The sequence below is a fragment of the Mercenaria mercenaria genome, chromosome 1 (genome assembly GCF_021730395.1).
Source record: "Mercenaria mercenaria strain notata chromosome 1, MADL_Memer_1, whole genome shotgun sequence".
Classification (NCBI taxonomy): Eukaryota; Metazoa; Mollusca; class Bivalvia; order Venerida; family Veneridae; genus Mercenaria; species Mercenaria mercenaria.
This window is the reverse complement of record NC_069361.1, coordinates 23,207,806-23,227,400: the sequence shown is the minus strand read 5'-3', so window position 1 is coordinate 23,227,400 and position 19,595 is coordinate 23,207,806. Positions and strand designations below refer to the sequence as shown.

The window sequence follows — 19,595 nt, the reverse complement described above, 5'->3', positions numbered from 1 at the left end:
ACCATAAAATAATTCTTTAATTCTTTACATAGCACTTTTGCCTTGTCAAAATGTTATAAAATTATACTTATTTTAATTAAAGTCGCGATTGAGAAACAGTAAACCTTAGTGTAGTTGAAACAGTATGGGCATGGAAATTCATTGGCATTTGAAATTATTGATTATGGCACAAGGTTAAAGAGCACTCAGTACAAATGTACATTCAACAGTAACACTATAGGTATGTAAGTATATGTAGTATAAAACGTTTCGATTATATCTATGAGCAACCAACACAATTTGCATATAAGCAACCTATTTCCTCATTTAAAAGTGATGGAAACTAAAGAAAAGAATTTTGATACGGTTTCGGGTAGAGCAAAACGCCTTTCTGATTTCCTACAAAATGATAGTGTATAATAACATGCTTTGTAACTATTTAGAATAAATTAATTGTTGGGGAAAAAACGAAATTAGAACACCGTCTTAAAGAAAAGAAATATTCAGCAGTGCTGAGACAGCGACTCTGACAGATGTTGCCGTGACCAGGATTCGAACCTGGGTTGTCGCGGCCACAACGCGAAGTACTAATCACTATACGATCACGGCTGTCACACCGAACTTCTTCCACAGTAATGTAGATATCATTTTGTCTTAAGCTATCGCATAGCATTATGGCGCAAACACAAGCATTTCAGTTAAAAATGATATGCACGAACTTTGATTAATACCTGATCCTTTTGAAGGTTTGAATCTTGCATCCGTCGTAAACGTTTTCATCTGATTTAAAGAGTTACACATAGACTAAAATAATAATAATTATGGGGGAAGTGGAAACGCTTAAACTGTGTATGTAAATATTGACTAGGTTTGTCACGTTGAACTAGAGTGCTTAGAGGATAAGATTCCCGTACTAGCGAAACTAACTATTTGTGTCATTTACCAGAAGGAAGTTCAGACTACCTACTAGGTTAGATATATCAAGATATGGGTATATGCACTGTGAATTGGTTGGCATATTTGCTCTAAGTAATTTGTTCAAATGTTGGAATTTTACAAAATGTTTCGCGTTGCTTCGACAGTACCTCATTTATCATTTGCATTTACCTATAATTAATTTTCTATCGCATTGGAATTGTTTCATTTTCTTGATCATTTCTGTTGTAAATATACATTCGTTTTACCACAACTGTGGCCGAGTCTGGCTTTATCTTACCTATTTTATTTTCTTTATTTTGCTTATGTAACTGTGGAGCGTAAAATATATTTTATTTCACTCTGGGCACATTGTTAACTAAACACAGACGTACTATCGTATCTTCAAATTACACACACCGTATCTGGTATACTGTTTTTATAAATAACACAGCGCAGCAAGCTGGGATATATCAAAATAGCTCTGTCTGTAGTGAACTAAAAGCTTTTAACTATTCTGCATGAAAGTGTTTTCTTATAATTTGGATGATATTGTTGAATCGGATATTACACACATGTTATGAACGAGGTACAGTTTTTTTATGAAAAATTATATCTGTTTTACGCTTCCAGGCATACGGTAGACAAGAAAATGTTTTATTTGCAATTATCAGTTAGTCCGTGACTCAAAATATTTACAATTCATGCGTACCTTAAACTATAAAAATGAATTAAGACAAATTCAATTATAAAACAATTAATATAAAAAGCCTGGTTATATACGTCTACATTCACCTTCTCCACGATTTATATCCTGTACTTTAATTGTGTTCTGTCAGCTATAAAATGCAAAAGCTGTCTTATTTCATTCCGTTTTACCGGATGATTCATTTACAAAACATGACAAAACGGTGAAGCTTAAAATATAAATCAATACATTTTCTCAAATACGTAGTTTCATTCATTCACCTATTTGTATTTTTTATTTATATATTACCTATCAAGAACCATTATATGCCTAGATATGTTTTGGTTAGTTCAGAAGCAGCTTCATCTTGGAGAAAAGCACGTATGTTGTAATACCAATATATTGGCGACTGTATCAATCAGAAATATGTTTGCCGTCGTGGAATATCTACATTGTACCTTGATTGATTGTGAGATAATTATTATGACAGATTTCTGTCATGTCATGTTATCATGTTTGCGCCAAGTATAGGTTGAGCTGTGTTATAAATATATGTTATCTTAAACGAATAAGACGCTGCTATTGTAAAAAAACACAGCTGTTTAACAAAATTTGACGATTATCAAAAAAGAAAAAAAGAATCGCTTCCCGAGTGCGAATAATATAATATTGACTACGGTATGCAACGTTATAGCATTAGCTCACGGCTGTAATCATTATTGATCCTAATACAATAACTATGAGGCTAAGATATAACAGACTCACTGCTGTAGCTGCAGTGTCATCAAACGTGCAAACAAGACAAATACGAGACCTTTCTGTCTATAAGAAACGACAGCATGTTGAGATATTCAGTGTCAACAGACAGATTGATATGTTAATGACTGAAAAACTAATTTCTGTATTAAATACACTGGCAGTCTGACACGTTACATGTTAGGAAGTTAAGGAATGAATTAGTTCATGATGCTTTTGTTTGGTACGGTTTCAAGTTACGGAGAAACAATCTATTATATGACAGCTGTACACACTTTATTGTGTATAAAACCTGTATGTCTCTCTTTGGACTGTATGTTTCAGCGACAAACGGAGAATGTAGAGGTTGTCGATAGATTGTCATAACCATTAACCACATACAGTCGGTATTAGATATTCCACAAGGATGCTATCTTAAAATGTCAAAGTTTACGTTTTCCACTACATACTAAATAAAAGACATACATTTCTAATGATAAATACTATTATTAAATGACAGGAGAAACAAGAAACTTTCAATGATCTTTAGACATACGGGTGATTTCTTGGAGAGGACAGTTTTGTTTTGAAAGCTAGACCCTATTTCTGCGAAAGCAAATCGTGGTAGTCAGAGAAACAGTCAGCATACGTCATCCACATGTTAGTAAACTCTGTAGGACGTTATTAATATGATGGTCATACTTTCAGTGTATAAATTTACCTCTGAAGACGCTTTCCTTTGTTGTCAATAGCATTATGTTATTAGTCTTAGAAATCATTACTCAACACCAAAAAAGATATTTTGACGTAATCATGATAAAATGTACCAGAAGATCCTCTGAAAGCATAGAAACACAACAAAGCAAAACAATAGAAGATTGAGTTGATTGAGTCTGCTGATGTGCAACACATCTCTCGTCCCTTGCACATGCTTAAGTAGAACTGTATTATGCTGAACAATTAAATGGACTCAATGACCTGAAAGGATCATATAAAAACACTAAGGCATATTGTATAGTAACAGACTCAACTTAAAACATTATTCCAGTTCAGTTTGTTTTCATCCCAACCCATACAAGTAATATGATTTTATTCTGTTCTTATTTAACTCTTTGAAAGGCATATTGCCGATCAACATCCTATCTCTAAATACTACCATTTAGTATTGTGTAAAAAAACAAATACATACTTTAGTAAATATATCGACAATATAGCTTATATTTCTTAGATCAATAATTCATACATGTGCATTAACTCAGTTCTGAAATCTTCGTTATATATTTTGCATTTTACATGAGTACTGTCGAATGAAAAATGAAACATATTCATGAATTTCAGGAAAATATGTTTCTATTCTGCCAAGCAATTACAATGTATATCCAATCCTCATTTAGACATTTGACATTTTGCTTATTGGCGCAAACATTCCAAGCTATAAATGCATCGCATGCAGGGATTATCAATTCATCAGTTACAGTTATATAATTACTGTAGAATTTATCGACTGCTATATCCTCCTGAGCTCTTAAAATGTCTTCGTTGAAGACGGCACACATCATATTGTGAATAGACTCTGTACAGATAATAGACAATCAATTTCCTAGCATTACGTTTTTGTCATTCTGTCTAGGCGTAATCGTCTTACATAGAAGCAGTTATAGAAATCTTTGAAAAATTTGGAATAACAGTTGTTTAAGGTAAAGCTTTTCTTGTATTTCAATACAACTGTACTCTACTAAAGTTTATAGAATTTTATAAACGGTTAAATATATTTTCTTCCGTCACTTGTGTTTGTAAATCATAATTTGAAAGATAATTGTCTGAAAGAATAGAAATAACTTTGGTTTGAAATAATCTAAACATACAGAAAACATTCATAATCGTAAGAACAAAGCTCAAAATTCTACAATGTTTTTAATAAAATGTTTGAATGGTTGTTTTTGTCGTTTTGACTATGTAACAACACAAATATTCTTCAGCTGCTTTCGCATATATGACTTCTAAAACTTCCTTGGAATAATTATGTCTCCCCCAGGAGACATATTGTTTTTGCCCTGTCCGTCCGTCCGTCCTTCCGTCCGTCCGTCCGTACGTCACACTTCATTTCCGAGCAATAACTGGAGAACCATTTGACCTAGAACCTTCAAACTTCATAGGGTTGTAGGGCTGCTATAGTAGACGACCCCTATTGTTTTTGGGGTCACTCCGTCAAAGGTCAAGGTCACAGGGGCCTGAACATTGAAAACCATTTCCGATCAATAACTAGAGAACCACTTAACCCAGAATGCTGCAACTTAATAGGATGATTGGTCATGAAAAGTAGATGACCCCTATTGATTTTGGGGTCACTCCGTCAAAGGTCAAGGTCACAGTGGCCTGAACATTGAAAACCATTTCCGATCAATAACTAGAGAACTACTTGACCCAGAATGTTGAAACTTCATAGGATGATTGGCCATGAAGAGTAGATGACCCCTGTTGATTTTGGGGTCACTCCGTCAAAGGTCAAGGTCACAGGGGCCTGAACATTGAAAACCATTTCCGATCAATAACTAGAGAACCACTTGACCCAGAATGTTGAAACTTCATAGAATGATTGTACATGCAAAGTAGATGACCCCTATTGATTTTTGGGTCACTCCATTAAAGGTCAAAGTAACAGGGGCCTGAACATTGAAAATTATTTCCGGTCAGTAACTTGAGAACCACTTGACCCAGAATGTTGAAACTTAATAGGATGATTGATCATGCAGAGTAGATGATCCCTAACAACTTTGGGTTCACTCTGTGAAAGGTCAAGGTCACAGGGACCCGAACATTGAAAACCATTTCAGGTCAGTAACTTGAGAACCACTTGACCCAGAAAGATGAAACTTCATAGGATGATTGGTCATGCAGAGTAGATGACCCCTAACGATTTTAAGGTCACTCTGTTAAAGGTCAAGGCCACAGGGGCCTGAACATGGAAAACCATTTCCAATCAATAACACGAGAACCTCTCGACCCAGAATGTTGAAACTTCATAGGATGATTGTTCATGCAGAGTAAATGACCGCTATTGTTTTTGGGGTCACTCCGTTAGAGGTCAAGGTCACAGGGGCCTGAACATTGATAACCAGTTCCGATGTATAACTTGAAAACCACTTGACCCAGAATGTTGAAACTTCATAGGATGATTGAACATGCAGAGTAGATGACCCCTGTTGATTTTGGGGTCAGTCTATTAAAGGTCAAGGTCACAGTGGCCTGTTCATGTAAAATCATTTTTTGGAAATAACTTGAGAACCGCTTGACCTACAATGTTAAAACTTAATTGGATGACTGGACATGCAGAGTAGATGACCCCTATTTATTTTGAGGTCACTTGATAAAGGTCACAGGAGCCTGAACAGTGACTTGAAAACCAAGAGTGTTGAAATTTAGCGGGATGACTGGACATGCCAAGTAGATGGTCCTATTTGCAGCCAACCATCAGTGTCTCTTTGACTTTCGCTCCTGACCCCTATTGACTTCTTGCCTATAGGACTTTGCATTGGGGGAGACATGCGCTTTTTTACAAAAGCATTTTCTAGTTTTCACTCATCATGTGCTAATTTGTTTCCACTTGACATGAGAAACAAAATATTTACAACAGTACCTAGCTAGTTTGCCTACCAATGACAGATGCAGCGCAGCTCTCAGGAAAGCTCATTGCTGATCAAGTTAAAGTCTCTCTGTATGTTCGTCTGTGCTGTGGAAAAATGCAGGGGTCATCAGCTCAGCATTGTGCAAATCAGCAAATAAAGAGGCTGTTCATTGGATAAGGGAAAACTTCATTGCATCTGATGAGGCTATGGCCTACAAAGATGGAACATATTGGGACGTCCGGTTGTGCTATATAACAAAAGGTGTCAATGACCGAGAGAAACTGAAGATCCTTAAGCTTGATTGGTTTGCTGCAGGGTTTAATATACCGTTTCAAGGCTATACATGTACTGAGATTCGAATTGTCAACAAATGAATTAATGTGAACTCTAAATGTTATACAAACAAAGTTTAAATAACATTTTAACAGTTTTTGAAAGTTTGTGGACAGAAATATGCGTAGTCAGTTTCCAGATGGTTTCGCCAAATATTTGATATTTCATCAATACACCACATGTAGCAACACATCTAAAAAGACATTTGGCTATCTTAAAACTACAAAAATCAATGTATTAACTCTTAGGGAATGGATTCAATAGTCTCAGTACACAGCCCTAAGACACTGTAAAAACCCTATAATGATTTGAAATTAATCTTGATGAAAAATGGAAGAAACTGAACTAATAAACTAGCATGCAATTTTCCGTCTTTGTCTAAGTAATGCAGAATGATTTAGTACTGTTGCAGATCTCAAATCAAACATTTGTTACAAAGAATTACAAATCATTGAACATATTCGTATGTAAGCAAGGTGTTCAAATATAATACTCTTTATTTCAGGATAATTACACAAAATGCACGTGCAGATATTTACATTACTGTGCACGAAACTATGCGGTTTACAGGGTAACTCATAGCCGATGGAATCTTATATCAATTTCGGGATGTCATATAGCAAGATGACATATCAAATCATATAGTGTTGAAAGTACAATAATTTGTACAATAATTCATCATGTTTTGGAAGTTTAAGAGACGGTATAGAAAGGTTATTTCGAAACAAGGGTTGTATTATATCAGTGTTGTGATATCATTTTTGCTTTTTATGAATATTATGACATTTCAAAGGAATTTCGCTGACTTGGAAGGAGAAAATAATGTGGACCCCGGGGGCACATCATCGGAGTATGATTTAGGAAATATTGAATTAAGATACAACGTCTTTCACGAAAGAAAGTTGAATTCTCGGGAAAGTCAGCGGTATTTATTCCAAAATAAAGTAAGGAAACTACTAAATATTATGGAAAGCAGTTTAGAGAACTCGGTCATTTATAGTGCTCCAGAAAAGGAAGTTTTATTCGAGAGATATTTTCCTGACCATCTGATGTATTGTGATGATATTGCAAATATAACTGACAGGACTTATATCGCATCTGGCTGGACGAAAGCCGTTTACAAGGGAACGTATAAGGGGTCACCTGTCGCCTTAAAGACAGTTGATGTCAAAGGTCAAGATGTTACTACCTGCATGGATTCTGGAATGTCAGAAACAGCATGCTTCGTGAAAGCTGCCAAAAAGATTGTCAAAGAAATTGTTCTGCTGCAGGCGCTAGCTGGTGAAAATGTTTTAAAGGTAAATAATTCAAACAATATTAACCTCAGACGAAATATTAATCTGTACATTTTAGATATCGTTTACAAAAGCAAAATGATGATATTTTTTTTTTGCAATTTTATTACATGTGAAATTTAAATCGCAGTTAGAATGTTCCAGTTTTAATGTTTGTTTGAACACTTTTTCACCAAAATACAATCAAAGAAATTTGTTTCAATTTTGTTCTAATGTAATGCTTTTTCCTGGTTCATGTAGCACAATATGCTATTGATTGTACGCATCATATTTCTCACTGTTACAATAAGTTGAAGATTCAATTTGCGTTTAAATGTATCCAACATTTGCCAAGTGCAAACATATTCTAAAACAATGTTCTCTGCTTATATATAACAAATACATTTTGTTGTATGAAATATTTTACTGGTCTGTCAATACCTTTATTGCTATTTTATCTATGCCAGAAGTTGAGTGTCTGAGCAAACTACTGCACACGGGGGTTACTCTATGTTTAATATAGTAAAACAACTTCTGGTATACAGCAGTTATATCTCCTTGAAAATGCAATAACGACAGATTATTGTATGTATTGATCTACGAATAACAATTTTTCAAGCTCTTCAGTCACATAAATGTCATATCACGGCTACTAAACGCTAGCGCCACCACCAAATTGTGGTGATAAGGAAAAGAGATATCGACATTTCCGTGGTGCAGCTACCGCCCGTTTCTACTTGTAAACACGTGAGTTAAATTTATATTTGAGCTTATATTTTTACTGATAGAACTTTTTTCGAGAATCGGGGAATGTAGTTCCGTGTAACAACACTTTTACTAGAGGTTGGCTGTAATTTCATTAAAATATTATGCAAACTGTGGTGCCAGGAGCTTTTCTCCTGAATTTGACAGTGGCATATTTCCATATATGCTAGTATTCGAACACCATTCCGATGATAAGACACACTGTAAAAACATACCTGCGCATGCAAATCGTGTAGAACTGAATAACACGTATTCCAGTACACCAAAGAATTACGAAAAACACAGTTAAAAAGTTAAAACACGACTATTTTTGAAAATGGTGGCGCTATCACCCAAGTGGTGGCGCTATACAGTAGTGGTGGCGCTGTTGTATATGATTAGTGGCTGATATATTCAATTTTAAAATATGAAAATGTCGGACTGCAAGCCGCGGAAATTTCTACAATAATTGATGTTACCTTCCTATCCCACACTACACCCAAATTACGTTACTCAACAAAATACATGTTGTAACCTGTACATGATCGCAAAATAATCTACATGTATATGGATTCAGATTGTGCATCTAAGCTGTATTAATTAATCATATTTAATCGATTGGAATTGAAACTGTACTGTACTTTTTAGAAAAAATTGTGAAAGTATGGTCTTTTGTTTACAATGCATGCAAACGACGTACAAATACAAAGGCAAGTAACTTTCAGAATCTAAATATAACAAATAAATTCTACACAAATCTTTGTTTGAAATAAAAGTATTGCTACTATTTTTCATGACCTGAATTTAAAGTACACTTACGTTTGTATTTAGGTAGAATATTTAAAGGTTAGAAAATAATTCTACATTAAAATTTTAAACAAAGGAAATTTACAAGAGGCCCAAGGGTATGTGAGTATTTTATTCTTTTCTTTTCTTGGATAGAGAATGTTTCATAAAGGTAAATAAACTATGATCGTGTTTTTCTTTCTTTAATAACATGATTCCTTGCAGGAATATTATCAGTTAGAGAATGTTGGTGTTTGTTTTGTTCCGGATGCGTCAGCAGTTCGTATTACTTAATGCCGTAACAGCGCCACCACTACTGTATAGCGCCATCACTAGAGTTATAGCGCCACCACTTTTAAAAATCCTGGAATATTCTTCTAACCCGAGATTCTATTATTCATGGTGTGTGTCTATATAGTTATTTATCATTTCTACACTATTTGCATGCGCAGGTATGTTCTTACAGTGTGTCCATTAATCGAAATGGTGTTCGAATAGTGGCCTATATGAAAATGTGCGACTGTCAGATTCGGGAGAATAGCTCCTGACACCACAATTTGCATATTATTTTAATAAAATCACAGCCAACCGCTAGTTAAAGTGTTGTTACACGGAACTACATTCTCCGATTTTTGAAAAAAGTTCTATCAATAAAAATATAAGATTAAATATAAATTTTACTCACGTGTTTACATTTTCAAACGGGCGATAGCTGCACCACGGAAATGTCGATAGCTCTTTTCCTTATCACCACAATTTAGTGGTGGCGCTAGCGTTTAGTAGCCGTGCATATGTTTTAATACGTCTTTTGATTCGTTTTATGCAGGTACTTGGCTTCTGTCTTCCGCGCAATGTAGGCGACATTCTGTGGGTTGCTATGGTAACAGAATTAGGAGAATCCGTAGATTTAATAAAACTGCTGCAAATGTCATTGGAAGACAGGCTTAGAGTAAGTATAATTAATATTATCTCTATGGAACTGCTTGTGCAGCCGTGGTATCGACCAAAATTTCCAGGAAATACAATTACTTTATTAAACAATAGTAACAAATTTTACGGAAACACACTGGAGATATCTGTGTATAACGACATAATTCTGCATCATCAAATGTTACTGAAATATTTTTGATGAAGGAACAACTTCAGGGAAAACTTCTCGAGGCCTATTTATACCTACATTTGTTCTTAGGTTTCTTTGTTTAAATAGATATTTCTTTACATATGTCACTGTTCGATAACAATTTTCAGAGTTAATTTTTTTATATAAAGTTTTGACGTTGTAAATAAAAACATTTGTTGTATTCGTAATTCCTTTCTATGTCAGTAAAAACCTATAGACTAAAATAAATATATATATCTTGAAACAAAATCAAAAAAATAAGCGGGCAGTAAACAAAAAGCATTTATAATTAAAGACATTTGTTCTAGCTGCTTGATTAATGACTGTTTATAAAACAAGGACAACAGAAAATGCCAACGCAGTACTCAAACAATACTTCACATGACAATGTATGTGCATTTGTATGCAGACTGTGTCCACACATACACACTAATAAAGGTAAATTTGAATATTACACATATAAGCAAATACAAAAAACATGTGTAAATACGAAACACACCTGGGCACTACCCTGGAACGGGCAGTGGCAAAACCCCCACAGGGGAGTCTCAATCGAGCGCTTAACTGCACCCTTAAAAGGATACACAGCACAGGTGGAATCATGGATGAAAACCTAAAATCCTTTTAATTATTGTGGAATCAATGTTTCTTATATTTTACTGGAGTGGGGCTGGGGTCCTTAATGGCCGAGTGGTTAAGGTCGCTGACTTCGAATTACTTGCCCCTCACCAATGTGGGTTCGAGCCTTGCTGGGGCGTTGTATTCTTCATGTGAGGAAGCCATCCAGCTGGCTTACGGAAGGTCGTTAGTTCTTCTCCGAGGGGCACCTTAGGTCGTTCTGCACCATAAAAAGCTGGAAAAATCGCCAAATGATCTGTAATTGCGTCGGTGTGACGTTAAACCCAACAAAAACATGTTTAATTCAAATCGATCGCTTATTTCTAACTTGATGAGATAAGTGCGTATATTTCATTATTTTGCTTATATGCCAGGTTAGGAAATAAATGGAAGTTGCTAACAATATCACACTTCACGTTTCTTTTTAAATGTAATTTTTAGTATGACAATGTAGGGCAATAAGAGATTCATGATTTTTGGTCTGACGATTTGTCACATGTTTTCGCGACTTTACATATAATCGTATAGCGACTATCATAGCAGTATTTAATTTGATGAAACAACCTCTTTTTATTTCCTTTAATGTGCTGAATAATTTTCTGTTTTTCATAGCCTACCACAGATTATTACATAAATGTCATTGCGAAAATTGTTTTAATTAGGATAGATATCCGACAACAAATATGTGTCTCGAATGGTGCTTTTTATTAATATAGCTTAAAAGAATACCAGACAGAATGAGAGATACTATAAAACAATCTAAGATTGAAGCGTTACGAAGCGTAACGTTTATTTGATGAAAGATCGGTGGCTGGCAGCGTATCAGACATATCTTACTAATCATTGCTGACGGTTTCTGTTATGTCTGACTGGCTTGATTAACGGAATGGAACTAGTGCAGATATACATTTATCAATGATAAAATGCGTAGATAATATTTTAGAATTCCAAGGATAAAATGTTTTCTATCCGTATAATACTTGTAATGCTATTGACAAGTGTGATTGCTTATATGTTTCTTTTGTTTACTCTAATGGGTAGCGTCAAATATTGTTTAGAGGAAGAAATTGTGATCAATTTTAGATGTGTTTTAAAATCATTTTGTATATGGCCACACAAGATGTATACCAGAAATCACTTGCCATTTTCTGAATATATTCTAAAATATCGGAGGTTTAGTTCGCCATAATTATACACTAAGTAATAACTGTTAGAATGTATCACTAAAATTGTCATTCCTTGAATTCGCGATGATGTTTAAATTTCCGGTTATAATTTTCGTTTTCTTTGACTTGCTTTTTTTTTTACCTCACTCATTGTCTGGCGACATTCATATGTCCGTATGGCCAACTGTCGTCAGTCGGCTTCAACAGTTTTTTCGAACAACATCTCCTCTGAAACCATGGAAATTTGATGATTTTTGCCCTGGATGCCCTTTCAAAGTTGTCCAAAGGATTCCGCTTGGTTGCCCATAGGGGCCGGTAGAGCTTAAACAAAAAATAATCTTCAAACTTCATCTCTTCTTAAACCACTCCACCGATTTTGAAACAAGTTCACGTAAATACTCCTAGGTGACCCACTACCATGATCATTCAAATTATGCCAATTCCTAAACAAAATGACTGCCAGAGGGTCACATTTCCCTATATGTATATATCGTAAATTAAATTTAAAAAAATCCTTGTCGGAATCTGCTGGCCTGATTTTAAAATAATTTCACAAAATGATCCTTTGGTGAGCTAATACCAAAATTATATAAATCACTTTGATTCGTCAAAAAACATGGCCACCTGAGTGCGTTGTCTCTTTTCCTTACATGTATATAATGGAAAAGAAAAATATTTTCTTGTCAGAAACTGCTTGACTGAATTGTAAATAATTACACATAAATGATCCTTAGCCGACTTTCTACCACGATTGTTCAAAATAGTCTTATTCATAAAAAAACATGGCTGCTGGAGTGCATTTTCACCTTAACCAATATGTATACAGTGGAAACTTCCAATTCTTGTCAGAAACTGCTGTCAGGTTTTAAGATGATTTCACACAATCTTGGATTACCTTCAACTAAGAATGTACAGCTTATTCTGATTCATCAAAAGACATGGCAGCAAGAAGACATGGTCATTTGTCCCTATAGGTATGTAATAAAAAGTTTAGAGATCTTCTTTTCAAAAATATTTTGCCTGTATTTAAAATAATTTCACGTGAATGATCATTAGGTGACTCTCTACAAAGATTGCTCATATTATTTTGATTTGTGAAAATAACTTCAAACAAAGAGCTCCTAAACCAATTATATAAAAAAAACCCAATTATATAAAAAAGAAACACTTAAATGTTCATTGCAAGACCTTCTCTCAATATTATCTTCATTTTTCCGATTCGTCAAAAACATGGCCGCTAGCGGACTTGGTAAATTTTCTGTATATGTACAAGTAGCGGGGAATTTTTAAATCTCCTCTACGGAATCTGCTGCCACTATTCTGAAATAATTTACAGGACTCTACTAGGAGTGTTCAGATCTTTCTAATTCGTCACAAATATGGTTACTATTTTCCCTTTATTTATATAGTGGGAATTAAATAAATTCTTGTCAAAAATTATTGGTCACCGGAGCTAATTACAGAAAATCTTCAAACACAGGTCACCCTAGACCACTGGTCTGATTTTAAATATATTTTTACAGAAACATTCCTTGGGTAACCCTCTACTATAAATTGATTTGTCAGGAAAAAAAAAACAGTCATAGTTGCAAGAGGTGTGTCTAGTTTTTATATGACTTTATGGAAGACTTTGAAAAATGCAGGCCAATTTTCAAAGATATTTTGTTATACCTGTGTGAGCCGTGAAACTGGGGTTAGCGATGTAGGTTTATCATGGCCGTCTTGCATAGACTAGTAGATAATTTATCATTAAATTTATGAAAATGTTTCTGTGATCTGACATCTGCAAGAAATTGGCGGAAGTCTGGAATAAACATGACTGTCTGTGAAACTGTGATAGATGAAAGCGTAGGAGGTAAATGAAAATGAAACTGAAATGCTGTGTTCTAAGAGGACAGCTTTAATTTTTCATATGCAATATTCATGCACAGGAAACACAAATTTCTTTCATTATCTAACGACTGTCTTGCATCACCAGAGGGTGAGACAAAAAATGTTCCTGTCAGCTTCGTTTATCTGAGTAAATACATAATAATCTTGACTGACATTTGTTTCGCTTATTTGAAAATAACTCGTCGTATTAATTGCGTGATGGATGCGTTGCTTCCTCGTGATAGTTCTTGGCATGCCAGAAATTCAGAAAAGTGTGGATGAATTTGCGTGTAAAAGAAGAAATTTAGGATTTAACTGTTTTGAAGTGTTATCCGGTACACATTATTGATAAATACCCATGCTAGTTCAAACAAAGTTTGTGGTAGGCAGCAAGGCTTAATTCCACGAGTCGTGAAAAAGTGCTTTCGTTTTAATAAAAATGACCACTCTGTAAATTTCAAAAGGTGCTTTGGGTTCATTAGATAGAAACAACAATTATGAAAGGCAACACAAAATAACTTCTCTAATGTTGTTGGTTCTGTATAAGAGCCGAAACATTCGACACAGACGTACACTGTCATTTAAAAATGAAGCAAACCGTACAGTTTCACTGTCTGTACATATTACTTCAGCTCGTACAACACACGTTTTGGCTTTTTTCTAGTTGATATCGCCCCTCAGTTTAGTTTATCCTGTTTGTCTCGCATCATTATTGATAAATGCCCTGTACTCTACCATTTTGTTTGGCATTCTAATATGAAATTGTATTTGCATTGACTCCTATATCATTTTATACTATTTAATATTATTTATTATACTTATCGAATTTATTCTTTAGTTTTCTTTCCTATGTAAATACGTTTTAAACGTCCTGTAAATAACACACCTTTTCTCTACAATGTACTACTTGTTTCTTAAGCAAGAAACATGCAGCAAGAGGAGCGGCTGAAATTGCGCATAAACGCTAAAAGCTTCCACATTGTTTGCTAATACTTTCTAACCTTTCCTGTTGCTCTCGAGCCTGATAACAGTTTGATGATGTGGTGTTTGTATGCATTTTGCTGCAAACGTCTCGATTTCGAGACAAAATGTTTATAAATTATAAATGAAACATGTACGCTTGAAAATTAAATATGTGAAACATTTAAAAGTGTTCTGTTTATTAAATGACTGGGTGATTAAATAAATAATTGTTGGAATGTATGAGGAGTATTTTAGGCCACCTTTTGCATCGGGGCCTTGTCACGCTTCTTTATCTTGCAGACACAGTGCTTTGTGGAATATTCTAATATACTTGTCTCTGTTAAAACACTCTTACGCTAGAATGACATCACGTTAACGTGTGGTGACGTCATAGTTTTTGTTGTGACCAAGAAAGAGCGCTTCTATATTTTATCTACTGTTTTAGATTAACTGCATATTAGAATCGAAATAATTTATAGCTAAAGAGAGTTTTAACACTATTTATACACTCGGGCGGTAATACGCCGTACAATTATTACGTCCGACGTATAACCGCCCATGTGCATAAATAGTGTTAAAGCACTCTTTTGCTATAAATTATTTCTTAAACAGAATGTACATTGTCTTTTAGGCATTGTGTTAAAATCATAACTAGTATTTAGTAACCAAAGCACTCATTTGAAAAAAAAATAAAAAGATAAAAATGACTAGGTATAAGTCTAGGTAAGAGGCTTCATAACTGAAGCCGTGTTTATGTATTGTCTTCCCTTCTCACTGACCACACGGTCCAACATAATTTCAATTACGAAAATGTCAAGAATGTTGTTAAGACCAGTCGAAATTTAAAGAAATGTAAACCCCTTACACTACCGTGGGTACACCTTAGGCTAGATGTTTGCCGAAATGTATGTAAAGGATTCATGTGAATAAAGTGACTAAAGTCAGAATTTTGAATGAAATAAAAATAGTAGTTTAAGATAGGAGCACTTCTGTATTCCCCTTGAAATGAAAGTAAAATATTTTGAGCTATTTCAGATTCCGGTCATTCCCATTTTGTAATATAATCTTCATAGGCTATGATGTTTTAAATTGATCAACATTAGTTGGTCTGTAAAATAATCAAATAGATCTACATGTCCATTTGGATGCCTTGGTATTTAACAAAGATAACGATGTAAATAAAATCTGTTAGAAGGTACTTTGAAAACATGGAACGCAACCAAGCAGAAAAAAACCAGTCATATAAACAACTGTGTCTCCTTGAAGAAGTGAGCATCATTCACAGCTTTATAGTGCTGCCTCACTGGAATATCACGCCGTAAACACATGGCATGATATCCCATCCAGTCACATTATACTGACACAGGGCTGAACAGTCCTAGCACTATCCTCTTAATGAACGCTAAGCGGGAAAGCTACTAATACCATTTTTACGTCTTTGGTATAACGCGGTCAGGTATCGAATCTACGACCTCACACATTGGAAGCGGGCTCTCTACCACTGGGCTAACAAGGAGGTTCAAAGTATATATTGAATTCCTAAACTCCTAAAGTGAAAAAATCTGGACGGAATGTCTCGACCAACCTTTCATATAATATTACCATTTTATAAACTTTATTAGAAAGTACAGTAATTTTGACTACAGGTATGTTTGGATATAACAAGGATTGTAAACTTTATGAGCCAGACACCGTACGGTTCCATGTCCATGAACGACTTCCGGCTCCAGCAGTTTGTCCTAGTTGACGGGAACTTGAAGCTTTCCGACGTCGACGACACAGGGTTCGAAGATCCTGCATGTCGGACCTCAGACGACTGTAATGTAATCTTTTCTAGTGCTAATTTCTCTAAGAGGTACACGTAATATTATTGTTTTGATTGTAATTGACGCAGTTGCTGAATTCATTCTGAAAATACTTTTTATTGAAAGAACTCTCGTTAAATTAGCAACTAATTTAGAAGCAACGAAATGCGACCATTGTCAACTGCATTTCTGTGATGTAAAACTTCTATGTCTAGTGTTTTAGTTTATCAATATACATTTAGGTTGAAACCATTTGACATTGGATAAATAATGTATGAAATGTAAATTGATACATGAAATCTGGGAAAAAACGGAACGAGGTATTAAACTGGTTTTTACTGTGATTTCAGGACTAATTGTCGTCATGGACGATGTGTCAAATACAACGAAATGAAGAACTTGTTCAATGCCGGTCGCCATTTTGTGATATTCCTCCTTCCTCATGGTGCCCCTGTAAGGCTTCAGCCAATTATAGACGGCATTGTGGAAGGATACGCCAATCTCACCATGTCATCAGAAGAGCTAATGAAACAAATGAATAAGCTTGTGGCATTGTATCAGTCAGGATGGTACCTAAACAGAACAAAATCCAACTCCAGTAAATAGATTTCTTGTCATCCGAATCTTGGTAGTATATTTGTCCCATTCGTTACAACCTAAAAAGCTAGGTAGAGGCGTCTGAATTGCAAGAGAGAGGAAGTTTACTCTTTTCGAGAGATTCGCAATAAGGCATTTGAAACATAGTTAAACTTGTCGAAATAAGTACACTATGACAAAATAAACACTGGTCATATATAATATATTTAGCATTTCGATTTTTGGAGGAAGCTAAGCGTAATGTGACCAGTTTGGCTAATTGGACCCAAAATATCATGCTCTGTGACATATTGTAAACAGTCACTTTCAAATAATACTGAATATAAAGACACTTGTATAATAAAGCAGTTCAGTAATCAAAGTTAGATGATAGTAAGACTGAATATACATATGAGCTGTATCGAGTGGATGCAGCCTAAATATTTCATAGAAGGTTCATAACATATAATGTGGTCATTTCTGACAATATAATCCTTCATTTTAGGTTACAAAAAGATGGAACAGTCGGACTTGCCAGGGCAATACGATTATCGCTGCCGACTGTCTTTCTCCATGGCAACCTGCACAGTGTCCGTCTTTGATCTGCTGGAGGCTGAAGAGTTTGTAATAACGACGAGGAGTGTCAGGGCTTTGTTGTGACACAACAGAAAACGTGGACAGGTAAAGGCAATACAAATATATATATTCGTGTTTTTAAATTTTTGTTGTGCATTTTATTTTACAGCAACAAGTGTTAAAATCATTCATCTTTTTTTTATTTGGAATTTAAGAAAACATAAGAACAGAAGCATTATCTAGATCAGTTTTCTGCCAAAATTGTCCATTAAAATAAATCTGTTTCTGCATGAAAGAGTTGTTAATATTTGAAGACTGTTTAAATTTATTGTATAATTCATGCATATGTGTTTACTAGATGTAAAAGTACTAAGCTAATTATGTTTTACTCCAGGTAGACGTTTGATACATTTAAAGAATGGCAAAGGTTCACCAACCTTCAATCGAAAAACAACATTATACACCAAGCCCGTTAGATAACTAGAACGGTTTCAAACTGTCAATGGACAATGAATTATTAGGGATAGATGCTGTATATCGTATCTTTCGTCATCAATTTGTGATTAATCCAGCCTGAGTCGACACATTTGAAAGAACTTGTCCAATATTCATAATGACTTCTTTCGCTGGATAGAAGAAGTCAAGACTAACCAAATGTGCAGATACGATTAGTCAAGTTATAGGTTGGAAACGCTTTCAAAAGTAAGTCTTATTCCACTGAAAGCAGTAGTGTAACTGATACGTTCAAATGTTTAGCTTCAATGGAATCGTTTTAAAAAGAACGTTTTTTGGAGTTTCATAAAAATAGTTCTCAGTTTTCAAATTATCATATTATCGTAGTGTGTGAAATCAATCCTAAATATCCAAGCAAGCTTCGTTGAACGAAGTGGATATGTTATAAATACTGACTTTACATCTGATCTGGAACATGCCTAGTTTAACGTAAAGCCAAAACATGCTGTTAAAACGTTGTATATAACTTTAAATCTACAATACTACATGTACTATAAGAAAGACTGGATACATTATATACATGTTTAAAATTGATGATTAGATTTCAAAGACGAAATTAATTGTTTAATAATCAATTGCACATTTGTTTGAAATTAAGGATACAGGAACACAGTTGTATATATTTTGGTCATATGGTCAATGACCTTAACGTAGTTATCTTTGACAGTTAATGGCAAAGATGATGTCTACCATTTCAGCATTGTGTAAATTTATATATGCTGTGATAAGAAGCTTCTGTATATCTGTTATTTTGTTACATGACTTTTATCTCACTGTTTTTGCATTGCAAAGTATTTACATTTTAGGTAGAAAATTATTGTTACACATGGATATATGAGATAGAATATATAATTTTTGAGCTGGTCAGCTCAGAAAAAGGACCAAGATCCAAAACATATTGTATATTGTTAAAGTATTAAATACACTATGTTGGCTTGCTATTATTACTAGTTATTATTACTAGTTACTATTTATGCGATCTCGCCAGGCGTATATATATTTTTGACAACACAGAAAATGACGTCGCTCGACCTTCAGCTATTTCCGGAAGTAAGGAAAATGAAAGTAGAAATGCTAAACTTGAAAACGAAAGCCGTATTTTGATTCGTAGATAGTCAGGGGTCACGCGCAGGGGTCACCCCGTCTAAATGTATGCGCGTGGACTTCTTTTTTTTTGCTATTGGGGAGTCAATTTTCAGCACTTTCTAACGAATTGAAATTACCTGGGCTTTAGTACGGCATGTCAGCTTTTCATCTACGAAAAGATATTTGAGCTCGGGATAAACACAAATCCCACAGGGGTCCG

At 34.7% G+C, this 19,595-nt stretch overlaps 1 protein-coding gene across 6 annotated transcripts in view; it reads left to right on the top strand.

Annotated features, from left to right (window-relative positions):
* Positions 1-19,230, top strand: part of LOC123543758 (extracellular tyrosine-protein kinase PKDCC-like) — a 48,416-nt gene extending 29,186 nt beyond the window's left edge. For 3 of the 6 annotated variants that reach the window (XM_053542243.1, XM_053542251.1, XM_045329836.2), the window contains exons 2-7: positions 6,782-7,574; positions 9,907-10,029; positions 16,466-16,674; positions 16,975-17,222; positions 17,706-17,881; positions 18,171-19,230. In XM_053542243.1, the coding sequence (XP_053398218.1) occupies positions 6,957-7,574; positions 9,907-10,029; positions 16,466-16,674; positions 16,975-17,222; positions 17,706-17,860 (1,353 nt within the window). In that variant the 5' untranslated portion in view covers positions 6,782-6,956 and the 3' untranslated portion in view covers positions 17,861-17,881; positions 18,171-19,230. Of the gene's footprint in view, positions 1-1,231; positions 1,484-3,818; positions 4,015-6,781; positions 7,575-9,906; positions 10,030-16,465; positions 16,675-16,974; positions 17,223-17,705; positions 17,882-18,170 lie in introns of those variants that run through there. The other 3 variants (XM_045329828.2, XM_053542239.1, XM_053542267.1) reach the window with 3 other exon arrangements.
* The last annotated feature ends 365 nt before the right edge of the window (positions 19,231-19,595 follow it).